The sequence below is a fragment of the Cucurbita moschata genome, unplaced genomic scaffold, assembly GCF_002738365.1.
Source record: "Cucurbita moschata cultivar Rifu unplaced genomic scaffold, Cmos_1.0 Cmo_Scf00005, whole genome shotgun sequence".
Classification (NCBI taxonomy): Eukaryota; Viridiplantae; Streptophyta; class Magnoliopsida; order Cucurbitales; family Cucurbitaceae; genus Cucurbita; species Cucurbita moschata.
Window position 1 is genome coordinate 5596067 of NW_019268521.1, and position 21649 is coordinate 5617715.

A 21649-nucleotide genomic window follows, 5' to 3' on the forward strand; every position below is an offset into this window, starting at 1 on the left:
CGGAGAAGACGGTGAACAGGACGGCTACAAGAGCCATGAATGAAGTCTTAGAGACGGCGGCCATTGCTCTGAAAATTTCTAGGGTTAGGAGAAAACCGAAGAAAATTGAGAGCCTAGGAAATGCCTGATGAAATGGAACTTCGACAATGGAAAAGAGCGGTGGGGTTGTTTATATAGAGAAAGAGGACAGCTAAAAACGAGTGGAGGAGAGAGCATCGGGCAGGACGGGCAGATGCCCGTGTTACAAGCTGGCCATTGGTTGAGTGACAGCTCATTTTCCTCATATTGGTTGATCACCCACCCTCCAAATTCCACAATTTCAGTTTAGCTACTTAACGACGTCGTTTAGACATGAGATGACCGAGAGAAGTGGACAATGATCGTCCGTGTATGAATTGATCGGACGATGGAGGGCATCTGCGTCAAAACACGCGCTTGAGAATACGCGTGGAAAAGTGGACGTGGTGAAATTACCAGCTACGGCGAAAATGTTGAACCAAATAAAACGTACGCGTAGATGCAAAGGGTTTTTCCATTCTGTTGGGGCCCACTGCACCAAACAATAATTTACTGCCAAACCAATGGAAATGAGACGCGTGGCAGTGCGGGAAATTACAGGCTGTTTTGGCGAAAGAAAGGGAACGGATCTTGTGAATATGGACGGCTGTCGTGCCGAGATTTTTGAATGGCTCTGTTTCCAGAACCTTCCTTCGTTTCAAAGTTTGTAATAAAATATGTTAATTACTAAAACCTATAAATTCCTAAATTTGTCTGCCCATATAATTAATTTTTAATTTAATATACTTTTATATTATATATTTATTTAAATTCATTTATAAAAAAGTTGTAGTAATTTATAAAATACAAAATTAATAGTTCATAAAGTTAGCGCTCCACTTTTTTCTTTATTTCTATTTTTATTTTTTTATTAGAGGGAATAAATTATTGTGTGCCTAAAGAGTTTTAAAATCGTAAAGTTGACGGTCATATATAACAAGATAAAAGCAGACAATATCTACTAAGATGTGCTTATAAAAGCCGACAATATCTGCTAGATAAAAGCCAACAATATCTGCTTAGATGGGCTTATAGAAGCTGACAATATCTGCTAAGATGGGCTTAGGCTGTCACAAATGGTACCATAGCTAGTCACCCGAAGTCACTAGACAATATCTGCTAAGATGGGCTAGGCTGTTACAAATGGTACCATAGCTAGTCACCGAAGAGTGTGTCGGCAAGAAGGATGGCCTCCAAAGGAGTGGATTGTGAGATTAGGATGTTGGTCTCAGAAGAGGTGAATTGTAAGATCCCACGTGGGTTGGAAAGTCTCCATGGAATAGATTGTGAGATTCTACCTCAATTGGACAGTGGAACAAAACATTCCACTTCTAATTTTCAAAGTTGTAATTTCGAAACACGACCCAAACGTCCGCTAATAAATCATAGGGACCTCGCTAGACGTGTTTACCTGGGCCATGATTATGATATTTAGGACCAAATGGTTTGAAGATTATGGAGGTTCCTTGATGGTCCATGACAGCCTCAAAAGTCACGAACAGTTGGAAACTGAATATTAGTCTTTAAAATAAAATAAGTAAAGAAAAAAATCCATTTCCACATCGCCTTCTTTTGAATTGAAACAAAGAGTATCATTTCTTCCATACCTGCAAGCATCTTCTTTCTGTACTGCACACCTTCTTTTATTCATTCATTCCAAATCCTCTCTGCAACAAAGACATTACATTTTGCATTACATCTACTTTCTTTTGTGTTTCAACTCCAAAAGAGTGTGTGTTCTGGCATTGATCAAAACTCGACTTAGCTCATTCCCTGCTCCTCGATTCTGCTAATGTAACCTGTTAGTCTTCAATATCCCAACACTTCTGATGCTAAACGTAGCAACGGCTGCAACGAACTCGGCGCAAATTTTCTTGCAAACAGAGAGCAGATGGAGGAGGCTTTGTCGTTGTAACTGCAGTTCCGACCGTCTATGACATCTCTTAGCAACTCTTCGTTTATGTCCTGTTGTCCAAACGTGGCGGGGTGAGCGCCTCCTCTGGACCAATCCACCCATGTGATGCTTCTGTTGGCTATAACGTGACTAGCTTCTATTGTGAGCATTGTCGGGAAATAATGCTCGTCGACGTAGCATGGCGGTCGGCAGAACTCTTCAAACTTCTCATAAAATTTGGTGTCTTGAACTATGTTGATTGCAAGCTTGCGGTTCACTTCGAACCATTGTGAGCCTTTACGCCATTCTGTGATGTTCACCTCTGGTGCCATGTCATCCCTGTATCGTCCTCTCCCGTAAGGACCGAGGTCGTCAAACGAACCCACAAAGCTATATTTGGATTTCTTCAAGTAGTTGTATGTCACACTGAAGTTGTAGAGAGGAATGCATGATTCCGAGAGGAGAAGGAACCATTCGTTGTTCACGTCGAGCAATGCATTGGCTAGGAGTCGTTTCTCCGCATCACATATACTCATTCTTCCCCATTCTGCTACCTGCCACAAAGAATCAACAGATATTCCTAAATGTATATCATCAAAAACTTTGTGGGTTAACTAGAGCAGAGGATGAACACAGATTACAAAGCTGCAATTTCTTAGACAGCCATTCAACGATTGAAACATTCTAGCCATACAAAAACATGAAGAATCCAATGTGCTCAAGTATTTTGTAGATCAAATTGTGATCTACAATTCTGTTCAACCCAACAATCATATTCTTTACCATTCTAATGCCAATCACAAGCCCATTCAAGCCACCTAACATGTTAAGAACAAGGAAATGGAGCTAAAATCATGAACAGTTCAAAGAACAAGGTTGGCACCACAAATTGATTCTCAAAACAGCTCATAAATCAATGATTGATTCAGCAAAAACCATTATAAATGCAATCAAAATCAGAATCAAAGTTCAGTCCAAACAGTTCATGGTGGCACTAGCTAACAACAGGATGAAACCAAAACATACCTGGCTAAGAATTTGTCTTCCATGAAACGCAGAAGCACGAGAAATATTGGGTTTGAACGATGGCAACGAGTGAACGTAAATTGAAAAGAGGCGTTGATGTCCGCTCAGAAATCTGTCCCAAAGTGGGGCAAGTGGCAATGGACCTTTAGTCAAGAACATAAAAGCAATTTTCGGAACTCTTTCATAAGGGTAGTTCTTAATCCGAGGTGAAAACGATGCTCTCCAAAACAACTCCTCGTCGGTCATCGAGTGCATCAAATCCCCCGGAGCCTTAATCCACTGACCTAAACTAATATTCGATTCCCTCAAACAGGGAAGAAAATTGGACTTAACCGTCGTCACTGCACTCTCAATCCCAAAATGACGGATCGTATACAAACTAAGAACCGAAAACGCAACACAAAGAACCAAAAACGACATGAATAGCTGAAGTAACCTCAACGGCAACGGCTTAGGTTGGTTTATCCGGCTCATATGTGCAGGGTCTTTCCCTTCCTCCAGTAGCAGAACTTTCGACTGCATCTCGATCACAATCAAAATCACCGTTCCCAGATAAACACCGCTCCCCTTCAAATCCACGCCGCTGATCGGCTTAGAATCCTAGTTTGGCGAGGAAATCGGGAAATCGCTGAAATGTTGAAATCTCTAAACGCTGAAAAAGATTTTAACAAAGTTCAAGAACGTGCCAACACCGGCAATTCGAAAAGTCCATGGTGACTTTTAAAGAAGACCCCACTCGAAAGGGTTGATCAAAGTGATGAAAATCAGTTGCAGAATTTGGCGGTCAATCGAAGAACAGGAAGAAGAGTCGCGCGGAGTTGGAAGTGGACGTTGTGAGAGTGGAGAAATTGAAGAACGAACAGTGATCTGAGAAATTTGAAGAACGTGTTTGGCAGAATTTGCGCCCACACAGATTGGGAGGAATGCCGCCTCTCGATTACGCCTACGGCTCTCTGTCGCTTTTGATGGAATTTTTTGCATGCGCCAACTCCACTCTACATTTCTGTTTTATTCTCTTCCGAATAATTTTCTTGAGATTTAAAGTATTTTATTATTATACATGACAATGGGACAAATGAAAACGACGTCGTTGCTTTATTCCCTAACTTGAATTCATGGGCCTGATAGTTCGGCCCAATACTCTACCTAACTAGGCCCGATAAATCATCGGGCTTTGAAAAGGCCCAAACACGTTTGAAGTCTTAAATTGAATGGCCTTACCATACCATGTTTGGATTTATACAAAATAGAAATATTTATCTGTAATTTAAATTTTAAAAATTAAAAGCAGTGTAAGAATCTCTCCTAATTCTTATTTGTCACCTGCAAACTTGGCTTTTTAGAGAATTTTGCTGACCCGCAGCTTGGTGTCCGTTCTTGAATTGTCGATCTTGACTTTTTAGAGACTCGTGCTCTTGGGTAGGCTCGTGTCCGTCCCCAAATAATCTAAAATCAGGTGAAAGAGTAAGAACCAAACAAACACGGACATCATAATTAAAAAAATAATAAAAATTAAATAAGAAAACATTTTAGTCGTCTACCATTTTCCTTCATTATTTTTAACTTTTTCCATATTTATAATACGATCAAACCTATCGTAACCGTGTAATGCGTATGCCTCAATTTTCAAAAACGTCCAAATCAACAAAAACTTTTTCTCCATAATCGAAAGGAATTTTATATGAATTTGAATTATTGATGATTCTAATAGACGGAATGAAAAAATATGATTTAAAATGGAAAAAAAAAACTTGAAAATAATAACACACGCAAATGCAATAAATTAGAAAGCTTTTGTAATAATTTGACAAATATCAAGACTTGTGCAATTATTTATTCGTCACGCGGCTGCCAATAAAAGAAACTTTTATTTCCATAAATATAGTAATAATTTAGAAAATTATTTATTATATCTACGTCGCTCTTTACATTAATACCTCTAAATATTTTTTATCAACATTTTTACGCTTCAAAAGTATCTGTCATTTAAATGGAAAAGGTTTATATCCTAATTTCGTGCTTATTTTCAAAGCTTTTGAAATTACCATACTTTCGTCATGAAATTTTGAACCATTCAATTTAAACACGTATATTTCTATCACTTATAGTAAATAAGTACGTTTTTTCAAAAAGACTTAAATTTTTAAGAGAATTTAGTTTTTTATATTTCATGAATGTTTGTTTAACCAAATACGCCTAAAAACTTTTAAATTTTGTAATAATATCTTTAAATTAAAAAAAGTATATATAATTTTGAGGGCAAATAGTTAATATTTTATTTAAAAAATATTTCTAAACTTCAAAAAAAAAAATTTAAAACGTACCCTTTTTAACTTCAAAAACTTTTTAAAAATAAATTTGAGTTTTCGTAACATTTCATTAATACTATAAACTTTCAAATATAACATCAAAAAATTTAGAAATAATCTATAACACGTCAATATATGGTTTTCGTCCTTATATTGACGGATTTTTTTTTTTTACTTATTTTTTTTGTAAAGGTAAATATGTTAATACTATTTATAAAAGTTTGTTTTTTAATTTAAAAATATTATTAACACTCCTAAAATTTAGAGGTATTATTAAGATAAAACTACTACCAAATTTATATATATTGAAATGTAGGGATTGAGGTAGCAAATAAAATAGATGCGGAAATGAGACAGAGATGTTTGGTTGTTGTGTGAAAACAACATTGGGCTAAGAGAGAGGCCCACATATAATTATTGTCTTATTTGGTCAATAAAGACGTGTAGTGGACGGGATTGTTTGGTTACGGGATTACGTATATCCTTTTAAATCCACTCCCGTTCCATAAATTAGAGGATCCAGATTCTCATAACCGGATCGGGTTTCACCCTGTTCCCGTTCCACAACAATTCCCCTTTCAGACAATAATAATTAAACATTATCTTTATGTCGAAGCAATAGCGGGAAGTAGATATTATATTATGAGGGCCCACCCAAGCTGAAGTTGACCAAATCTTGTCGTCTTCAAATCTTTAGAGATTGCGGATTATACAATTTAAGCAGCTAAAAAGGAGCTCCTGCTTCCTCCACAACATTACATTAAAAAACATATATATTTTTAAGATAAGGACGGCCATAATTTCCATGTCACAAACCTTATCTGTAATTAATGGTGAGATGCCGCTGACAACAAGATTTACATTTTTACTGAAAATCCCAAAATATTATTACATTTCAAAATTAAATCAAACCCCACCCCCATCCTACACCCATTCTCTTACTCAGGCAGCCATAAAAATTTCGTATTTTCAGATGTACAACAAAAACAGAGTAATTTAACCGAAAAAAACATGAAAAACTGTGAAAATTGCGTAAATTCACCACCAACGTTTGTATTCACAGACGTAACCCGACAGGCCGCCGATGAGTAAGTTTAGGAATTTTACATTAATAGCTCCGAGACCCATCCGACATCGGGTGTCGACGTCGAATCCGCCGCCTCTTTCACGGAGTTGTCTTTGCTGAGTTTTGCGTACATTTTGGCTCTCAGGTCTCTCCCTGATTCCACTCTCTCCATTGCGGGTTCTTCCTCGTAATTCTTCCCCCACAATTCGTACTTTCCGGTCGTCGGAGTTGACGGTAGACTGTAGAAACCAGAGCCGGAGGGAGAGAGCAGATTTTGTCCTAATTGAATCCCCCAATGAGGTTTTGCCTTTGATTTCCCTATTTTAAGATGAGACGAAGCCAGTTTAGTCATTGAATTGAATGACCCACCGCCGAGTTGGGGGCAATTCGGCGACAGAGGGGGAGAATCCGACGGTGGAGAGACCGGCGGCATTGATATAATTGAAGTGGGTGAGGTCACAAGTGAGCCTTTGGCGAAATAGGAATCGAATGCGAGTGAAATTCGAGGGGACCCATCTACTGAATCGGCCGAAACCGGAGTTCTTGGGCTCTGCTGTGGCAGAACCCGGAGCTGTTCCGGCAAATGGGCGAAAAAACAGACACGGCGGCGGCAGGCCAGTCCGTCTTTACAAGGCTGAGTCCTATACCGAGCTGGATGGAGCCAACACTCGAAAATCCCATGAGCGAGATCGCAAGAATCCCCTTTTTTGCAATTTCCTTTCCGAAACTCGGGACAGGCCGTGCCGGAGTAATGATACTTCCTCGGATCTCGTCGGCGTGCCTTCTCGCCGGGATGGGCGTACGGACACTCTGTCCAATCGTGCGATCTCCCACGTGCACATCTCCGGATTTTGAACTCGAACATACGGAAATGGTCGCAGGAAAATCCATCCACCGCTTCTTCCGCCGCGGTGGAATCCGCCGCCGAGGGTAGATAACGGTGAATGGCGGAAAAGGAGTCGATAAATGAGTCGAGCCCACCGGGAATGAAGACCGGCGAGGAAATTCCAATGGTATGGTGGTCTTCGTGTGGGTCCCAGGGGGGAACTTGAATGGTATGAGTGAATCTAGATTGTTCGCCGATCATGTTTCAGCTGACTGAGTGTATGAAGAAAAGGATCGAGTGGGGACTTATAAATGATAAACCCATGGAAAGAGCGGAGTAGGTTTTTAACCGTGGATGGGTTAGCGACTTGGGTGGTTCGGTTAGAATATTAATGTCAGAGAAAACGTCAATACTGCAATACTGCCCCCACTCATTTATTTCATCATTTTTATTATAAAATAATATATAGTCCCATTCCATATTCATTTTTCGCTCGTCTTTCTGACCTCGTCAGACAATCGGTGAGGTACAAAATTCAAGCTTGTTCGGTCACACACATCATTCGTACGTGCATGTTCATTCACGCGCAACATAATCACATTCCATTCCATTTTCATCTCGGTTCCCAACGACACGGTTCATGTATCATGATGTCGTCCCATGTCTCAGGACACATCGGCCATCTAGCCCTGCTCGAACACATCCATTGGGAACTGTCCCATATGTCAATCATCTCGTCAAGACATCTCAAACATCCATCCATCCAAATTCTCTTGAGCATCGGACTTTTTTGTGTCCATGCTAAACCATTTACAACATATATTTTAAATAGCATGTGCATAATTTTACTTCCAACATATAGGCTAGAGAACAATACCGGCACACCCATGTCATCCGGTGTTGTTCTTGGAAGACACTTTTTAAATAAAGACACATAAGACGCTTGCCCAGGCTGTGACACACACGTCACAGGATATCTCGTTTTGGCTACATAGATTAGGAGAGATAGAAACTAAATTAAAAAAATAGCTTTTTTTCCCCTAATTTTTATAAGCTTGATTAGTAGACATATATCACGACATTTCATCTAAGTTTAAACAACAAAAGTGTTATGTACGCATGTTGTCACATATATAAAATTAAAATTTAATTGCTAATTAAATTGTTAATCTAAAAATTAAGAAAGGCTTATACGGAGGTCTTTAATTAAAGTAGTTGAGTAGGTGTATAAAAGAATGGGTAGGTAAATATAATTAATATTTACCGGACGTGAGGGAGGGGGTGCTGTTTAGGCACTAATAACCTATTATCTACTTTTAGCCTTCATAAATCCCACATTTAATTCCCATTAATCAATTTTCCCCCACTCAAAAGTAATTACGTTCCTTTGGTTTGGAATTAAACAGCCAGCCCTACAGAAAAATCGTACCTTTTTTTATTACTCATTTATATGCTTCATTAACACCAATTTAATTGTTTTTACCTACTCATTTTTACTTTTATTATATGCTTCGGAATCTTATCATTATATCACATGATTTAATTTTTGTTTAAAATTCATATTGTTTGGATTTAAATTATGATTAAAAAAATAATTGTTTTTTTTAAATGAAAGTGAATTTAAATTATATAGTCGCCATCAACTGCTTCGATTTTTTTCTTTTCTTTTATTTTATTTTTTAATAATATTATTATGATTTCAATTTAAATAATCGCTCAATGGTACCGGTGTGGATTGAGATGAAGTTTTATCCAATAAGATATGATTGTGTGTGCACACTCGTACAGTAGTAAAGTTCTTAACTACATGTGTTTTGACTTTTTTGAGCATAAGTACCATTAGTCAATCACACGAATTAATAATTTTTGTTTAATAAATTGAGATGGTGACAAATTGGATGAATAAATATAGAAAATTTCATCACTTAAAAAAATAAATCAATTTTAAATATAAGAAGTGTTCGTGTTTTTTTGTGTCAAATTTAAATAAATTACTGGATTAAATATGAAGCATTAAATAAAAGAAATGTTTATCCGACCTTTAGTCACACGTGTACATTAGGTAATAAAGATTTGACCCAATTATATTTACCATTTTCTAAATTATTCTTGTGGTGATCTTATCCATTAACCTTGTTGCCTTTTTTGTATTATTATTATATAATAAATCATTAGTTTTTTTTTTCTTCTTTTTGGCAAGGGTATGATTTATTTGAAGATTACTACAACATAATTAAGTAAAAAATAAAAAATAAAATAATGATTTAACTTAAAATATTAAAATATTAAGATTTATTCCATAAACATAGAAATAAACGTACATATTTACTGTTATCCAAATCATCAAATCTCATTGTAGATATTTTATGTTTTGATTTATTATGTATTAACGTCAAACTTATAATTTTAAAACGCGTATATTAAAGATAGATTTATATATCAATAAATGTTTTGTTTTTCTCTCAAATATTAAGCTAATTAAATTTGAGCAATTTCATTTTTACCTAAAATTTATTAAAAAAATAGTTTTTTTTTGTAATATTTATATAAATTAAAATTTTAACTTGTATTTTTGTATTTAATTTCATGGTTACTAAACAAATATTTGATAATATATTTAATATAAAGTGAAATATCATAAATAAGTCAGCATTAAGAAAATCATTGAAGATACGTCTTCCTTAAGTGACATACTTGAGATGGATTAAAAAAATATTATCTCCTTCGATAATTTTAATAAAAGAATGTCAACTTGTATTTTTATATTATAACGAGTACTCGGTCGTGTTTTTTAGGTATGATTTAACTCAGTGAACTGCATATTATATTCTGATTTTTAAACTAATTTTATTATTTGAAAGTAATTTATTTAAATACAATTTTGGTGATATAATATTTATAAATCATATATATCCTGTCTTCCTTTTTTCAATTGATTTTCCTTTTTAATTTTAAAATTGCAAGTTGCCAACAAGAATAAACGGGCCTCTTGTACGAGGAAGATTGAGTAGAATCTTTTAAGGTTTTTAGTGCGAAATATTATTGTTTATTTATATAAGATATATATTTTTTTTGATTTTTTAATAAATATTTTGAGCGGATATATTTTTATATAAACAAATAAAGAAAGCAGTTATTATGGATAGGTACAGTTTTCCGGGGTCCGTGTTTTGCGGGCATTGTGCTCTGTGCTTTGCGCTAAATGACAATTGCCGAAGCGGATATTGTGATATTGAATAATCATCGATTTTAACTCTCCACTTTCATCCATTATTTAATTATATGATAATTTTGACTTTTCATTAAATTTGCGAGTTTTTTCTGAACCCGGTTCGGATTGGGCCCAAATCCATGGTCTTTCCACTTCTCGCGAAATGCAGCCCAACTAAACAAACTCATTGCGCTTGGGCTTGGGCTTGGGCTTGGTTTTGGGCTTGGGCCTGTATTCATTTGAATTCGTTTACGGCCCATCAGCCTGCAATTGAGAAATTCACATTAAATTTATTTTCATATTTTTTTAAAAAACGATTTTTATGCAATTTCTTTTTGGGTTACATCATATACAATCAACAAAATTTCGCGGGTTTTCAACTCGTTGGCGAGCGAACGAGTGGGTTCTCGAAGGGGTTTTCTGCGGCCTCTCCTCAGAGTCTGTTCATTTTCATTTCAGGTATTCAGTAGCGTGCTATGTCTAATCGCAATTCGTTTTTGTATTTCGTTTCTGGGGGAGTATAGATCATTATCGCCTCCTTGTTTAGATTTTCGATATTTCGATATTTCGAAATCGTCATGTTTATTGTTATTCCATTCAATTCTTTCTAAACTGACACGATCTAGATTCACACTGAATCGTGTCCAAATCTGATTCAGCATGACCTGGGGCTCTTCTGCAAGTGTCTAACATGCGTTTGTTGCTCGACTAGATAGTTAGTTTTCGCCGTTCTCTATTGTATAATCTATTGCAATTTTCGTATATGGAACTTTTTAAACAGAGCCTTGCATTGATATTTATTGGCATGTATTCTGATTTGTATTCACTGAAAGCCATTGGTCTTTTGAATTAAGGTTTCTTCGTGGTTATCTTTTAAGCTGAGTCGATGATTTCAATCGTTAGTTTCACTTGTTGCGAGATAATGATGCTAGTGAATGAAGTTTACAGGTTTCGCTCTGGTGCCTGTTAGGTTTTTTTAATTCGTAGAAGAAAGCAATGGATCGCATCACCTTAGAACAATTGAATTCGGAGGTTCCTTCCCATTGACTTTTAGTGCACATGCCCTGCGAGCGTTTAAATATGCTTGGATTTGATTGGTTCTTGTACTGAAAATCTGCCAGAAAATCCCATAGGTAATTTGCCGAGTGTTCCCCAGAAATTGTTTTTCCATTTGGGTTGCATTCTGAGGCAATGCTTTCAAATCTGGTTCAATATTGTAATCGGACATATTTTCATTCCCATTAGGAAGTAAGGCGCAGAGCTAACGAAGGAAATATCAACTCATCTGGAAAAATGGCACTGCGATCTGGTTGTATGTACTCTGAAATTGAGTCTCAAATGTGGAGGCATAATCGAGCAGTTGCATTGGCAGATTTAGGCTTTGTTAGTTTTTGTCGTGAAAGACAGTTTTCTGTTGGGAATGAGGGCTCCAAACAGCTTGAGGCTATGAGCATCTAATAGGGAAACCCAAATCTTATTTGTTTCTCAAGGCAAATCTGTGGACAACGAGAATCTGGGCGAATAGAGTTCAAAAGTCACATCCACTGTCCCCTTACATCTAATATAAACATTTGAAAAACCCGCTTCACCAAACTGCAATTTCCATAGATGTCTGTGCTATCATATTTCTTTTAAGCAAGTTCTTCTGATAATCAAATTGCACAAGAACGAAAGCAAGAGATAGGCTTTTAGTGGAATTGGGAAACATAGAACAGTCCTGACGCTTCTATTTCAATTCAAGCATACTGGGGCACTAGTGCCTAATCTGCAAGACAAAGCAAAATATGGAAACTCTTTTGAGAATATTCAAATCGGGATTGCTTGACGGAAGCTAATTGCAGCAGATTGATCATTAGTTTAATGAGAAGGGACTTCCATTGTTTTTTTAGTTGGATGTCTTGGCTTTCCTTAGATTAAATCTAATTGCAGTTCGTATAAATGAGGAGGGCATGTGCCTGCTGCTTCGCAAGCCAATCTCCGGACATCAATCATCAGAATCCCAACAGTGACAAGCCTTCTCAGGTGCCATTCACCCTTCCCCAAGAAATTCTATTTCTCTTTTAATTATTATACTGTGTCTTATTTTGTTTCCTTATAAAATTGGTTTTGCATTTGGATTCGGCTAGAGCTTTGTTGTGACCCAGAACAGCACCCAGACGAACAACGCCAGTGAAGCTTCAGGGGTACTGATTTGTTTCATCATTTTTACAATTGTCCTTTTCCAGGCTGGGATCGTTTATATAATCTGATATGTCATAGTGATGTTTCTGATCGTAGGGATTTCTGTGAACTCTGATTTTGACTAGAGTTCATTTATCTAGATGGTTTCTTTTATCAATATAACCCATATTTTTATGACAGGCAATGGAAGAACACCCAACCAAACTAAGTCCTCCACGTGCTGCTAATATCTTACTGAATCATGACTTCTCAATGGGACTGCAATATTGGCACTCCAATTGCTGTAATGGCTATGTAACTTTGGCCGAGTCAAATTACCGGGATGAATTATCCATCAATTCATATGCTAAGTATGCTGTTGTTACGGATCGAAACGAATGCTGGCAGGGACTGGAACAGGAAATCACTAACAACATTTCCCCTGGTATTACTTATTCAGTTTCAGCAAGTGTTGGGGTATCAGGATATCTTCAAGGATCCGCTGATGTCGTAGCAACTTTAAAGCTACTATACAAAGATTCTACTACAAACTATTTGTGCATTGGAAGGTAACGAACTTTATTGTCACGTTTCCATCATTTTTCCTTGAGAAGAGAATATGTGGACTTGGAAAACTAATAGATAAAAAGTGCATGCAGAACTTCTGTGTTGAAAGAGAAGTGGGGGAAGTTGGAGGGGACATTCTCCTTGTCAACCATGCCGGACCGTGTTGTATTCTATTTGGAAGGGCCTCCTCCGGGTATTGATTTGCTCATACAGTCAGTTGAGATTACCTGTACTGGTCTAAATGAATTGGAGGTAATTGTATTTCTTGTTGCTAATCTCGTCCTTCTCTAATTTATTAAGAGAATTATTTTCAGAAATCCCATTGTCTGCCTACCCTCTTGTCCAATCCACATCCAAAACTTCAATGGAATTTAACGTCTATTGTTCTTATATGGATCGTTGTCATTCAAAATAATGCCTTCTTTTCTTCAGCAAAAATTGAGTTTTTGGTTGATTTTAACTTAACTCTCTCTTCATGACCATCTATCCGAGAAGACTGGAAATGCCAATGCCTGTAATGGGAATCTTATTCTGAACCCAAATTTTAATCATGACCCTAAAAATTGGTCTGGAAGAGGATGCAAGATTGCTCTGCACGATTCAATGTGTAATGGAAAAGTTCTCTCACAGTCTGGGAAGTTTTTTGCCTCTGCAACCGAACGCACACAGAGCTGGAACGGGATTCAGCAGGAGATCACAGGAAGGGTGCAGCGAAAGCTTGCTTATGATGTTGCTGCTGTTGTTCGTGTATCTGGCAACAATATCACCACTACTGATGTACGGGCCACTTTATGGGTGCAATCACCAAATTCTCGTGAACAATATATCGGAATTGCCAAGTTAGTCTTTCCTTTTATCTTTTTCCACCTTGATATAAAGAAACTTCTACAGTTTGTGAAGAAACTGATAAGCGATTGATTTGGTGAAGTGTGCAGGCAACAGACAAGGATTGGGTACAATTAAAGGGGAAGTTTCTCTTAAATGCTTCCCCATCAAAGGTTGTCATCTATATTGAAGGTCCACCTTCGGGGGTCGATATTCTCATTGATAGTCTTGTTGTCAAGCATGCACAAAAGACTCATCCTTCACCCCCACTTCGTATTGAGGTGCTTGAATGAGCAATTGCAGATCTATTTTAGGAGTTTCCAGACTTGCTTTATTGTATGAGTTTATAGAGTGACTTATTGTTCTTTGTTTCTATCGTGCAGAATTCGGCCCATGGAGTCAATATCATTGAGAACAGCAATCTAAGTAATAGCACCAATGGATGGTTTCCCCTTGGAAGTTGTACACTAAGTGTTGGAACAGGGTCACCACATATTGTTCCTCCTATGGCCAGAGACTCCCTTGGCCCTTCCGAACGTCTAAGTGGTCGCTTCATTCTCGTGACGAATCGCACACAAACTTGGATGGGTCCCGGTCAGATGATAACCGATAAGGTGAAACTCTTTCTCACATATCAAGTGTCTGCTTGGGTCAAGATTGGCTCTGGGGCAACTGGTGCACAAAATGTCAATGTTGCTCTCGGAGTGGATAACCAATGGGTCAATGGAGGGCAAGTCGAGATCAGTGATGATCGATGGCATGAAATTGGGGGTTCCTTTAGGATTGAAAAGCAAGCAGCAAAGATAATGGTTTATATACAAGGCCCTGCTCCAGGTGTCGACTTAATGGTTGCCGGACTTCAAATTTTCCCTGTTGACCGCCATGCAAGGTTTAGATATTTGAGAACGCAGACAGATAAGGTAAAATTTAGAGAGTGATGCACCACACAGAGTCAAGTAGAGGAAGAAATTATAAAATATTGATTCCTTAAGAATGAAATCCATCATCTTGGTACAGTATTCTTAGCGTGAAGTACTATACTCTTCGTAAATCAAACTTTATGGTAAATGCTTATCTAGTTTGATGTGCAATATTAGTTCTTAACATGCCTTAATTCTTCAGGTTTCGTTTTCTGCATCATGACTTTTAACTTTTCTCGTTTCGGCAACTTATTATTGCTGATTGCGCTTTTATTGTTTTAATTGGACTCCTTCAGATCCGCAGGCGTGATATCACCCTCAAGTTCTCAGGATCCAGCTCTAGTGGCACATTTATAAAAGTCAGACAAACGCAGAACAGTTTTCCTTTTGGGACTTGCATTAGTAGAACAAACATTGACCATGAAGATTTTGTCGAGTTTTTCGTCAAGAATTTCAACTGGGCTGTGTTTGGAAATGAGCTCAAGTGGTATTGGACAGAGCCGCAGCAAGCAAACTTCAACTATAAGGATGCTGATGACTTACTGGATTTCTGCAAGAGCCACAACATAGAGACTCGTGGTCACTGCATCTTCTGGGAAGTGCAGAGTACAGTACAACAATGGATTCAGTCCTTAAACAAGAATGATATGATGGCTGCTGTTCAAAATCGCCTTACAGGCCTATTGACACGCTACAAGGGAAAGTTCAAGCACTATGATGTCAACAATGAGATGTTGCATGGATCGTTCTTTCAAGATCATCTTGGCAAAGATATCCGAGCAGACATGTTTAAGAACGCTAACAAACTCGATCCATCAGCTCTACTATTCGTGAATGACTATCACGTTGAAGATAGGCGTGACGCGAGGTCTTCTCCAGAGAAGTACATAGAGCAAATTCTTCAACTGCAGGAGCAAGGGGCTCCAGTGGGAGGAATTGGGATCCAAGGGCATATTGATAGTCCAGTGGGACCAGTTGTTAGATCTGCTTTAGACAAATTGGGAATTCTAGGCCTTCCAATCTGGTTCACAGAGCTCGACGTGTCGTCCATAAACGAACACATTAGGGCTGATGATTTGGAAGTGATGCTTCGAGAAGCTTTTGCTCATCCAGCAGTAGAAGGTATAATGTTATGGGGATTCTGGGAGCTGTTTATGTGCCGGGACAATTCTCATTTAGTGAATGCAGAAGGCGAGATAAACGAAGCTGGGAAACGATACATAGCTCTGAAACACGAATGGCTTTCGCACGCAAGTGGGCAGATTGATGAGAAAAGTGAATTCAAATTTAGAGGGTTTCAGGGGACATATAACGTGGAGATTGTCAATGACTCCAAGAAGATCTCAAAGACATTTGAGGTGGAAAAGGGAGATACAGCTGTGGTGATATCTATAGATCTGTGAAAAAACCAAACCACTGGTTGTGCTTAACACAAGAAGAAGTTGCAGTGCAGATATACTACTTTTCCAAAGATTTGGGGTTATAAAGCAAAATGGTTCCCTTCCCTAGCTGGCTGTACTACGTCTACGTGAGTTCCAATCTGTATTATTCCCATTCAAAACTATAAAATACACGCGTGTTGTTTACACGTTGGATGACAGCATCCTTAAAACCTTTAAATACTGGGCCCAATTAAGGAAGAAGTAGTGGGCCTGAGTGAGCTATATAGGCCCAGGAGAATGCAGAAAATGGTATGTTGCATGGAAGAAATAAACAGATGTTGGATGGATGGATGGATGGATTGGACCGAAATGGTGAATTTACTGGGATGAGGCCCACAGTCATTAAATAAGAGGGTTTAGTATGAATGAAAAAAAGAGGGTAAAATTAGACCGTTGGTAGCAGAAGAACGATGGAGGATTAGAAAAGGAGGATGGCCCCATAGACCATCAAATCAAGCTGATAGGGTCCCACCATCTACGACAAAACTTTCTCCCTCCCCCTCTGTTTCTCTTTCTCTCTAAAGAAAGAAGACGATGGTGGATGGGACCCAGAAAGAGTCCCATCGTTGTCCCTAAATACCTGGTTTAGGTGGAGCCCACGTCCCACATGGGTGTAGAGAGAGAGAGAAAGCTGGAGATGTGGAAGAAGGATGAGGTTCTTGTGTGCTCTTCCTCTCTTCCTTTGCTTCAGATTCAGATTGAGTTTACGTTTGACATGATGGGGGATGGGGCTTTGGGTCCCACGCCTATTGAAAAGTTCAAACAACGAACCCTTTCTTTTTTTTTTTCTCTTTTTTCTTTTTTTCTGGGAGAGTTGAGAGAGAAAGTGGAAGTGACAGTGGTGGAGTTGCAGTAAGGGGGGGGGGGAGAGAGAGAGAAAGAGGTAGCTGTTTGTGGTGGATATGGCGAAACAGCCCCCGCGGTGTTCTCGCGCGCCATTTCCCCCTCTTCTTCACACTGACACCTCCACCCACTCTCACGTTTATGCTCTTTTTTAGTCTTACCCTTTATATTCCCCCTTTTTCTTATCTATGAATGTGGGTGTTATTAGGACTCGTTGGCCTTTATATTTCCTCCCTCAATCTCTTCCATTTCAAAAGTTTAATCAAATTAGAATTTGATTCAAAGGATGAGACACTGATATTAGATCTACGTAGTTGTTTGGAGTCATTATAAGGTCTCTGGTGTGGTTGTACTTCAAGAGACACAATTCAAGCTCATCCAAATATATATCGAAGTACTTGTCGTGTATAGCCTAAATTGAACCATGCAAGAGTCAGAGCTCAATCACATAGTTTAGACCATAAAAAATCTTTGAAAGATCGAGTACAAACATTCAAATATACCCATACGAGTCAACATATTCTTCCTTACTTAGTTAGTCAACCTTTCTCTCTATGGTAAAGAAAATTCTTACCAATCTTAGCTCAACACTAACCCACAAATGTAACATTAACAAGTTTTAAGTGAAAAACAGTAGTAAAATGCTGTGTTTATTAATTATTATAATCCTTCCTAAGTACAAATTCTATAATCTTTTTGAATTTTAATTTTTTTTAATGATATTCGATATCTTTTAAAATGAGGTATCTATTCAAGACCATTAAATTAAATTTGTTTTTTATATTATGGTTAACCCTTCTATCTCTAAACATGGCTTTTTCAAATTTGTTTCCTTTTCAACAACATAGACATTAAGGGTCATGTTATTTTTCTTTATGTTTTTAAATCTAACTTTTAAATTTTGTATCTCCTCATTCAAACTCATTGTCTTAAATATTGTCGTATGGTTAATTCGTTATATATCATCAAATTTTTAAAAAATAATATGAGAGAGATTTTCACATCCTTATAAAAAATGTTTTGTTCTTTTGGACCTTGAAAGAACATAACCCTAACCCTCGGAACACAAGATTTTGGTTCATATTTTGGTACACAATATAAGCCACAGATTATTGGAAGTGGTACTGAGGTCTCCTGCGGCGGCTGCCAGCGCCTCTCCCGTGCTTCACGGACTCTCTTTGCCCGTCGCCTCACCATTATTCTCAACCATTTTAAAATTCTCCCTCTTCGCCTTTTCCTTTTCCATTTTTTGTCTTCTAAAAAACAGTTTTCTCTTTACTTTTATCTAATACTTTTAATTTTAAATTAAAAATTTAAAAAAAAAAAAAAAAAAAAAAAAAAAAAAACTACTTCTCTCTTTTCCATTAATTTCCCATTCTAATTTCAGATATAATAAAAGCTATAGACGAAGAAATAATAATAGATGATTTGGTGGCCCCACATAATTTCTTCCCCAAAACCAATTTCCCATCATTTTGATTGCCTAATTTGACTTTTCCAGATTTTAGAACTTATTTTATTTAAAGAATTCCATAATTATATATTTTTCATAATTAATAAAGTTCAATAATTGTCGAATTAATGATTGAACGAGCATACGTGATAAGGTCAATTAACTTAAGACGCTGTTGAAATCAACTAATTTTGCAATTACTACTTTTTTATTGAAAAAAAATACTACTTTTATTCTTCAAATACCCACCATCTTAATTGATCTTGCTTTCAATTTTTAAATATAATAAAATAACAATTTACCTTATACAGTTTATAACGACAAAATATTATATTTTTTTTAATATATATATAAATAAAAGAAATTAGGGAAAGAATATTAAATTTTCAATTTTTATAGATATTTTAAATGTGAGATGCATTAAGAAGGGTAATTTCCAAATTATGCACGTAATTTTATTACTTTTATAAAGTTTTTTTTTTCGTAAAAAGAAAACAAAAAAAAGGACGCTTTTAATAGGTTGATGAAAGGGTGACTTAAAAAAGAGAACTATAAAGCTAAATTTTCTTTTTGAAGAGTCAATTTACTATACCAATTACTAAACTGGGGGCTATAAGAATGAGTTCCAAATAATTATAAGTAAATTAATTAAATTAATACCCTTTCCAATTATTCGATCATACACTTTAAGCAAAATAAATCTTTTTGTCGCCCACAGTTCTCCCTCTTTAACCAACGTGGAATCTCAAAATTCAACTTTTTTGGAGGCTAGCATGGTAAATTGCCTGGTGTCTAACTCTATATCATTTGTAACCGTTCAAGACCAACACTACAACCAATGTTGGATCTCACAATCCATCTGATTCGAGGCCTAGTGTCATAGTTCTACTTTTTCAATTGGGAAGTTGCGTAACCTCGCGTGGCCGGATGGGCGCTACTTCCCTTGTCACAACGTGAAGGTCACAATCTACTCTCTTCATAGTTAAGTTGTGACACTTAGCATCCTCGCTGACACACTGTTAGGTGTTTGAATCTATATCATTTGTAACAACTCAAGCTCATCGCTAACAGATATTATCCGTTTTGGCCTGTTGCATATCGTCGTAGGCCTCACGATTTTAAAACGTGTTTACTAGAGAGAAGTTTTTATACCCTTGTAAGGAATGTTTTGTTTCCCTGTCTGACACTGGAAGAGAAAGAGATTCGTTTTGATTATGTGCTTGCTTATTGGATTGAGTGCGGGGTAGATGCTTCTGACCAAACCGCTCTCTGCTTCACCCAAGATGCTGTTTTATTCTATGGATTATAGAAGTTAACATTCGTCAGGAAACTACGATTTCGTTAGTGTTTCGGGAAAAGGGAAATGAGGCGTTAAGAAAAGGAAAACAAAGCGCCCCTCTTCTTGTCGAGCTGCTTACTCCTATTTAGTCTTATAATCTAAATTATTTATAGTTTGAATAAAGTGAATTAGTTATATATATGGATTTGCTTTTAATCCATGTATTTTGAATGAATTAGTATTGTGATTGAAGTTAATTAATTGAGAGTAAAAGGATGATAATGGTTAAATGAATTATTAAGAAGAAGAGAGAAGGGAAGTTAATGGGGTGAGCGTTATGTTGAGGTATTTTATGCTTGGGTGTGACACAAATTAGATGCGACATTAACAGCTCATTTCATATGATACTATCAAAAAGGACGATATGACTTGATTGTGATAAGCCCTCTAACTCTCTAACCCCTTCCTCCAATTAAATTATTTTTCATTTTCCGACCCCTATGTATTATGATCACATTCCGACTTAATCATAGGTACTTTAATAGTCAAGCCTCCTTTAGAGTGTAACAGCTCAACCTCATCGCTAACAGATATTATCTGCTTTTCCCGGTTATCTATAAAGAGATTCCTATCCCCTAGTGATGTAACAACACAAACCCGTTGCTAACAAAATTACTTCCTAGTTTTAAAACGCATCTAATGAGGAGAGATTTTCACACTCTTATAAGGAATACTCTATTCCTCTCTCCAACCAATGCGAGATCTCACAATCCACCCTCGTGGCCTAGCGTCCTCGCTGGTTCACTCCTCGGTATTTGTCTCTGAAATCATTTGTAGCGGTCTCAAACCCACCGCTAACGAGATTATCCATTTTAGCTCATTATGTTTTGAAGTTAGTCTCACAGTTTTAAAACACATCTGGTAGAAAGAGTGTTCTATATTTTTCAAAGGAATGCTTCTTTCATTTCTCCAATCCACGTGAGATCTCATACGTGAGACACTCTAAAAATTTTACTTAGATTCATCTGAGCGAGGACCAAACACGTTAGAATGACTTAGGTAATTGGGAAATGGAAAAAATGGAAAGCACCTGGGGATGGAGCGTATGAGCAGTAGTAATAAGTAGGTATGTATATATGTTTATAATATATGGTTTAATGCATGGGGAAGATGCGAGGACCAGCACACGCACTGCCCTCTGCACACTACAATACATTACACTAAAGCATTTCAGAGTTGCAGTGAGAGTGAGTGAGTGAATGAATGATGAATATGGAACATGGAGTGGTACTCTCTGTCTTCTACTTGGACTTGGACTTGTCCTATTCCAAACCCCTCAAGACCTTCCCAAACCCTAACGCCGCCCCTAATGCCCCCCGGGGGCGCCGGGTTGGGGCAAATGGGAATGCCCCCACGCACCCTTTCTTAACTTATAAAAAATATTTACTTAAATAAGTTAAAAATGCTTTAATTAAATGTACTTCTTATATTCAAATTGGAATTGGATTTGGAACACACATTCTATTTGTAAAGGATACTTAATTTGGTAATATTTCTATAATTAATTAATTAATTCAGGATTATAAATATATATATATATTAAAAAATGTTTCAAATCAACAACAGTCCCCCTAATTGCTAGCCTTCTTGTTTGCTTTTTGCAATTATCTCAATTATTTTACTTTTTTTTTTATTACTTTGAACAAAGGAAGACTTGTCAACTACCACCTAAACCCCAAGCAAAATAAGCAAAAAAAAAAAAAAAAAAAAA

The 21649-nt window shown here is 37.1% G+C and overlaps 3 protein-coding genes across 8 annotated transcripts; 1 reads left to right on the forward strand and 2 right to left on the reverse strand.

Moving 5' to 3' along the window:
• Nucleotides 1-1627: 1627 nt before the first annotated feature.
• Nucleotides 1628-3988, reverse strand: LOC111443684. Its single transcript, XM_023081612.1, has 2 exons — nt 2978-3988; nt 1628-2505 (listed from the first exon to the last, which is right to left on the reverse strand). Exons 1-2 carry the CDS (start codon nt 3497-3499, stop codon nt 1867-1869), a joined length of 1161 nt encoding a protein of 386 aa, XP_022937380.1. The 5' UTR covers nt 3500-3988; the 3' UTR covers nt 1628-1866.
• Nucleotides 3989-6086: 2098 nt separating this feature from the next.
• LOC111443562 (zinc finger CCCH domain-containing protein 20-like) lies at nt 6087-7515 on the reverse strand. Its single transcript, XM_023081422.1, has one exon. It carries the CDS (start codon nt 7437-7439, stop codon nt 6390-6392), a length of 1050 nt encoding a protein of 349 aa, XP_022937190.1. The 5' UTR covers nt 7440-7515; the 3' UTR covers nt 6087-6389.
• Nucleotides 7516-10736: 3221 nt separating this feature from the next.
• LOC111442597 (endo-1,4-beta-xylanase A-like) lies at nt 10737-16590 on the forward strand. 6 transcript variants are annotated; one of them, XM_023080025.1, is made up of 10 exons: nt 10737-10848; nt 11360-11522; nt 11635-12411; nt 12516-12572; nt 12751-13118; nt 13209-13368; nt 13612-13955; nt 14045-14222; nt 14325-14861; nt 15158-16590. In XM_023080025.1, exons 3-10 carry the CDS (start codon nt 12328-12330, stop codon nt 16262-16264), a joined length of 2835 nt encoding a protein of 944 aa, XP_022935793.1. In that variant the 5' UTR covers nt 10737-10848; nt 11360-11522; nt 11635-12327; the 3' UTR covers nt 16265-16590. The 6 variants fall into 6 exon arrangements, with proteins under 6 accessions (XP_022935793.1, XP_022935792.1, XP_022935794.1 ...); XM_023080024.1 differs by having other exon boundaries at nt 10743-10848; nt 11338-11522; XM_023080027.1 differs by lacking the exon at nt 10737-10848 and having other exon boundaries at nt 10857-11522; nt 15158-16287; nt 16318-16590.
• Nucleotides 16591-21649: the final 5059 nt, after the last annotated feature.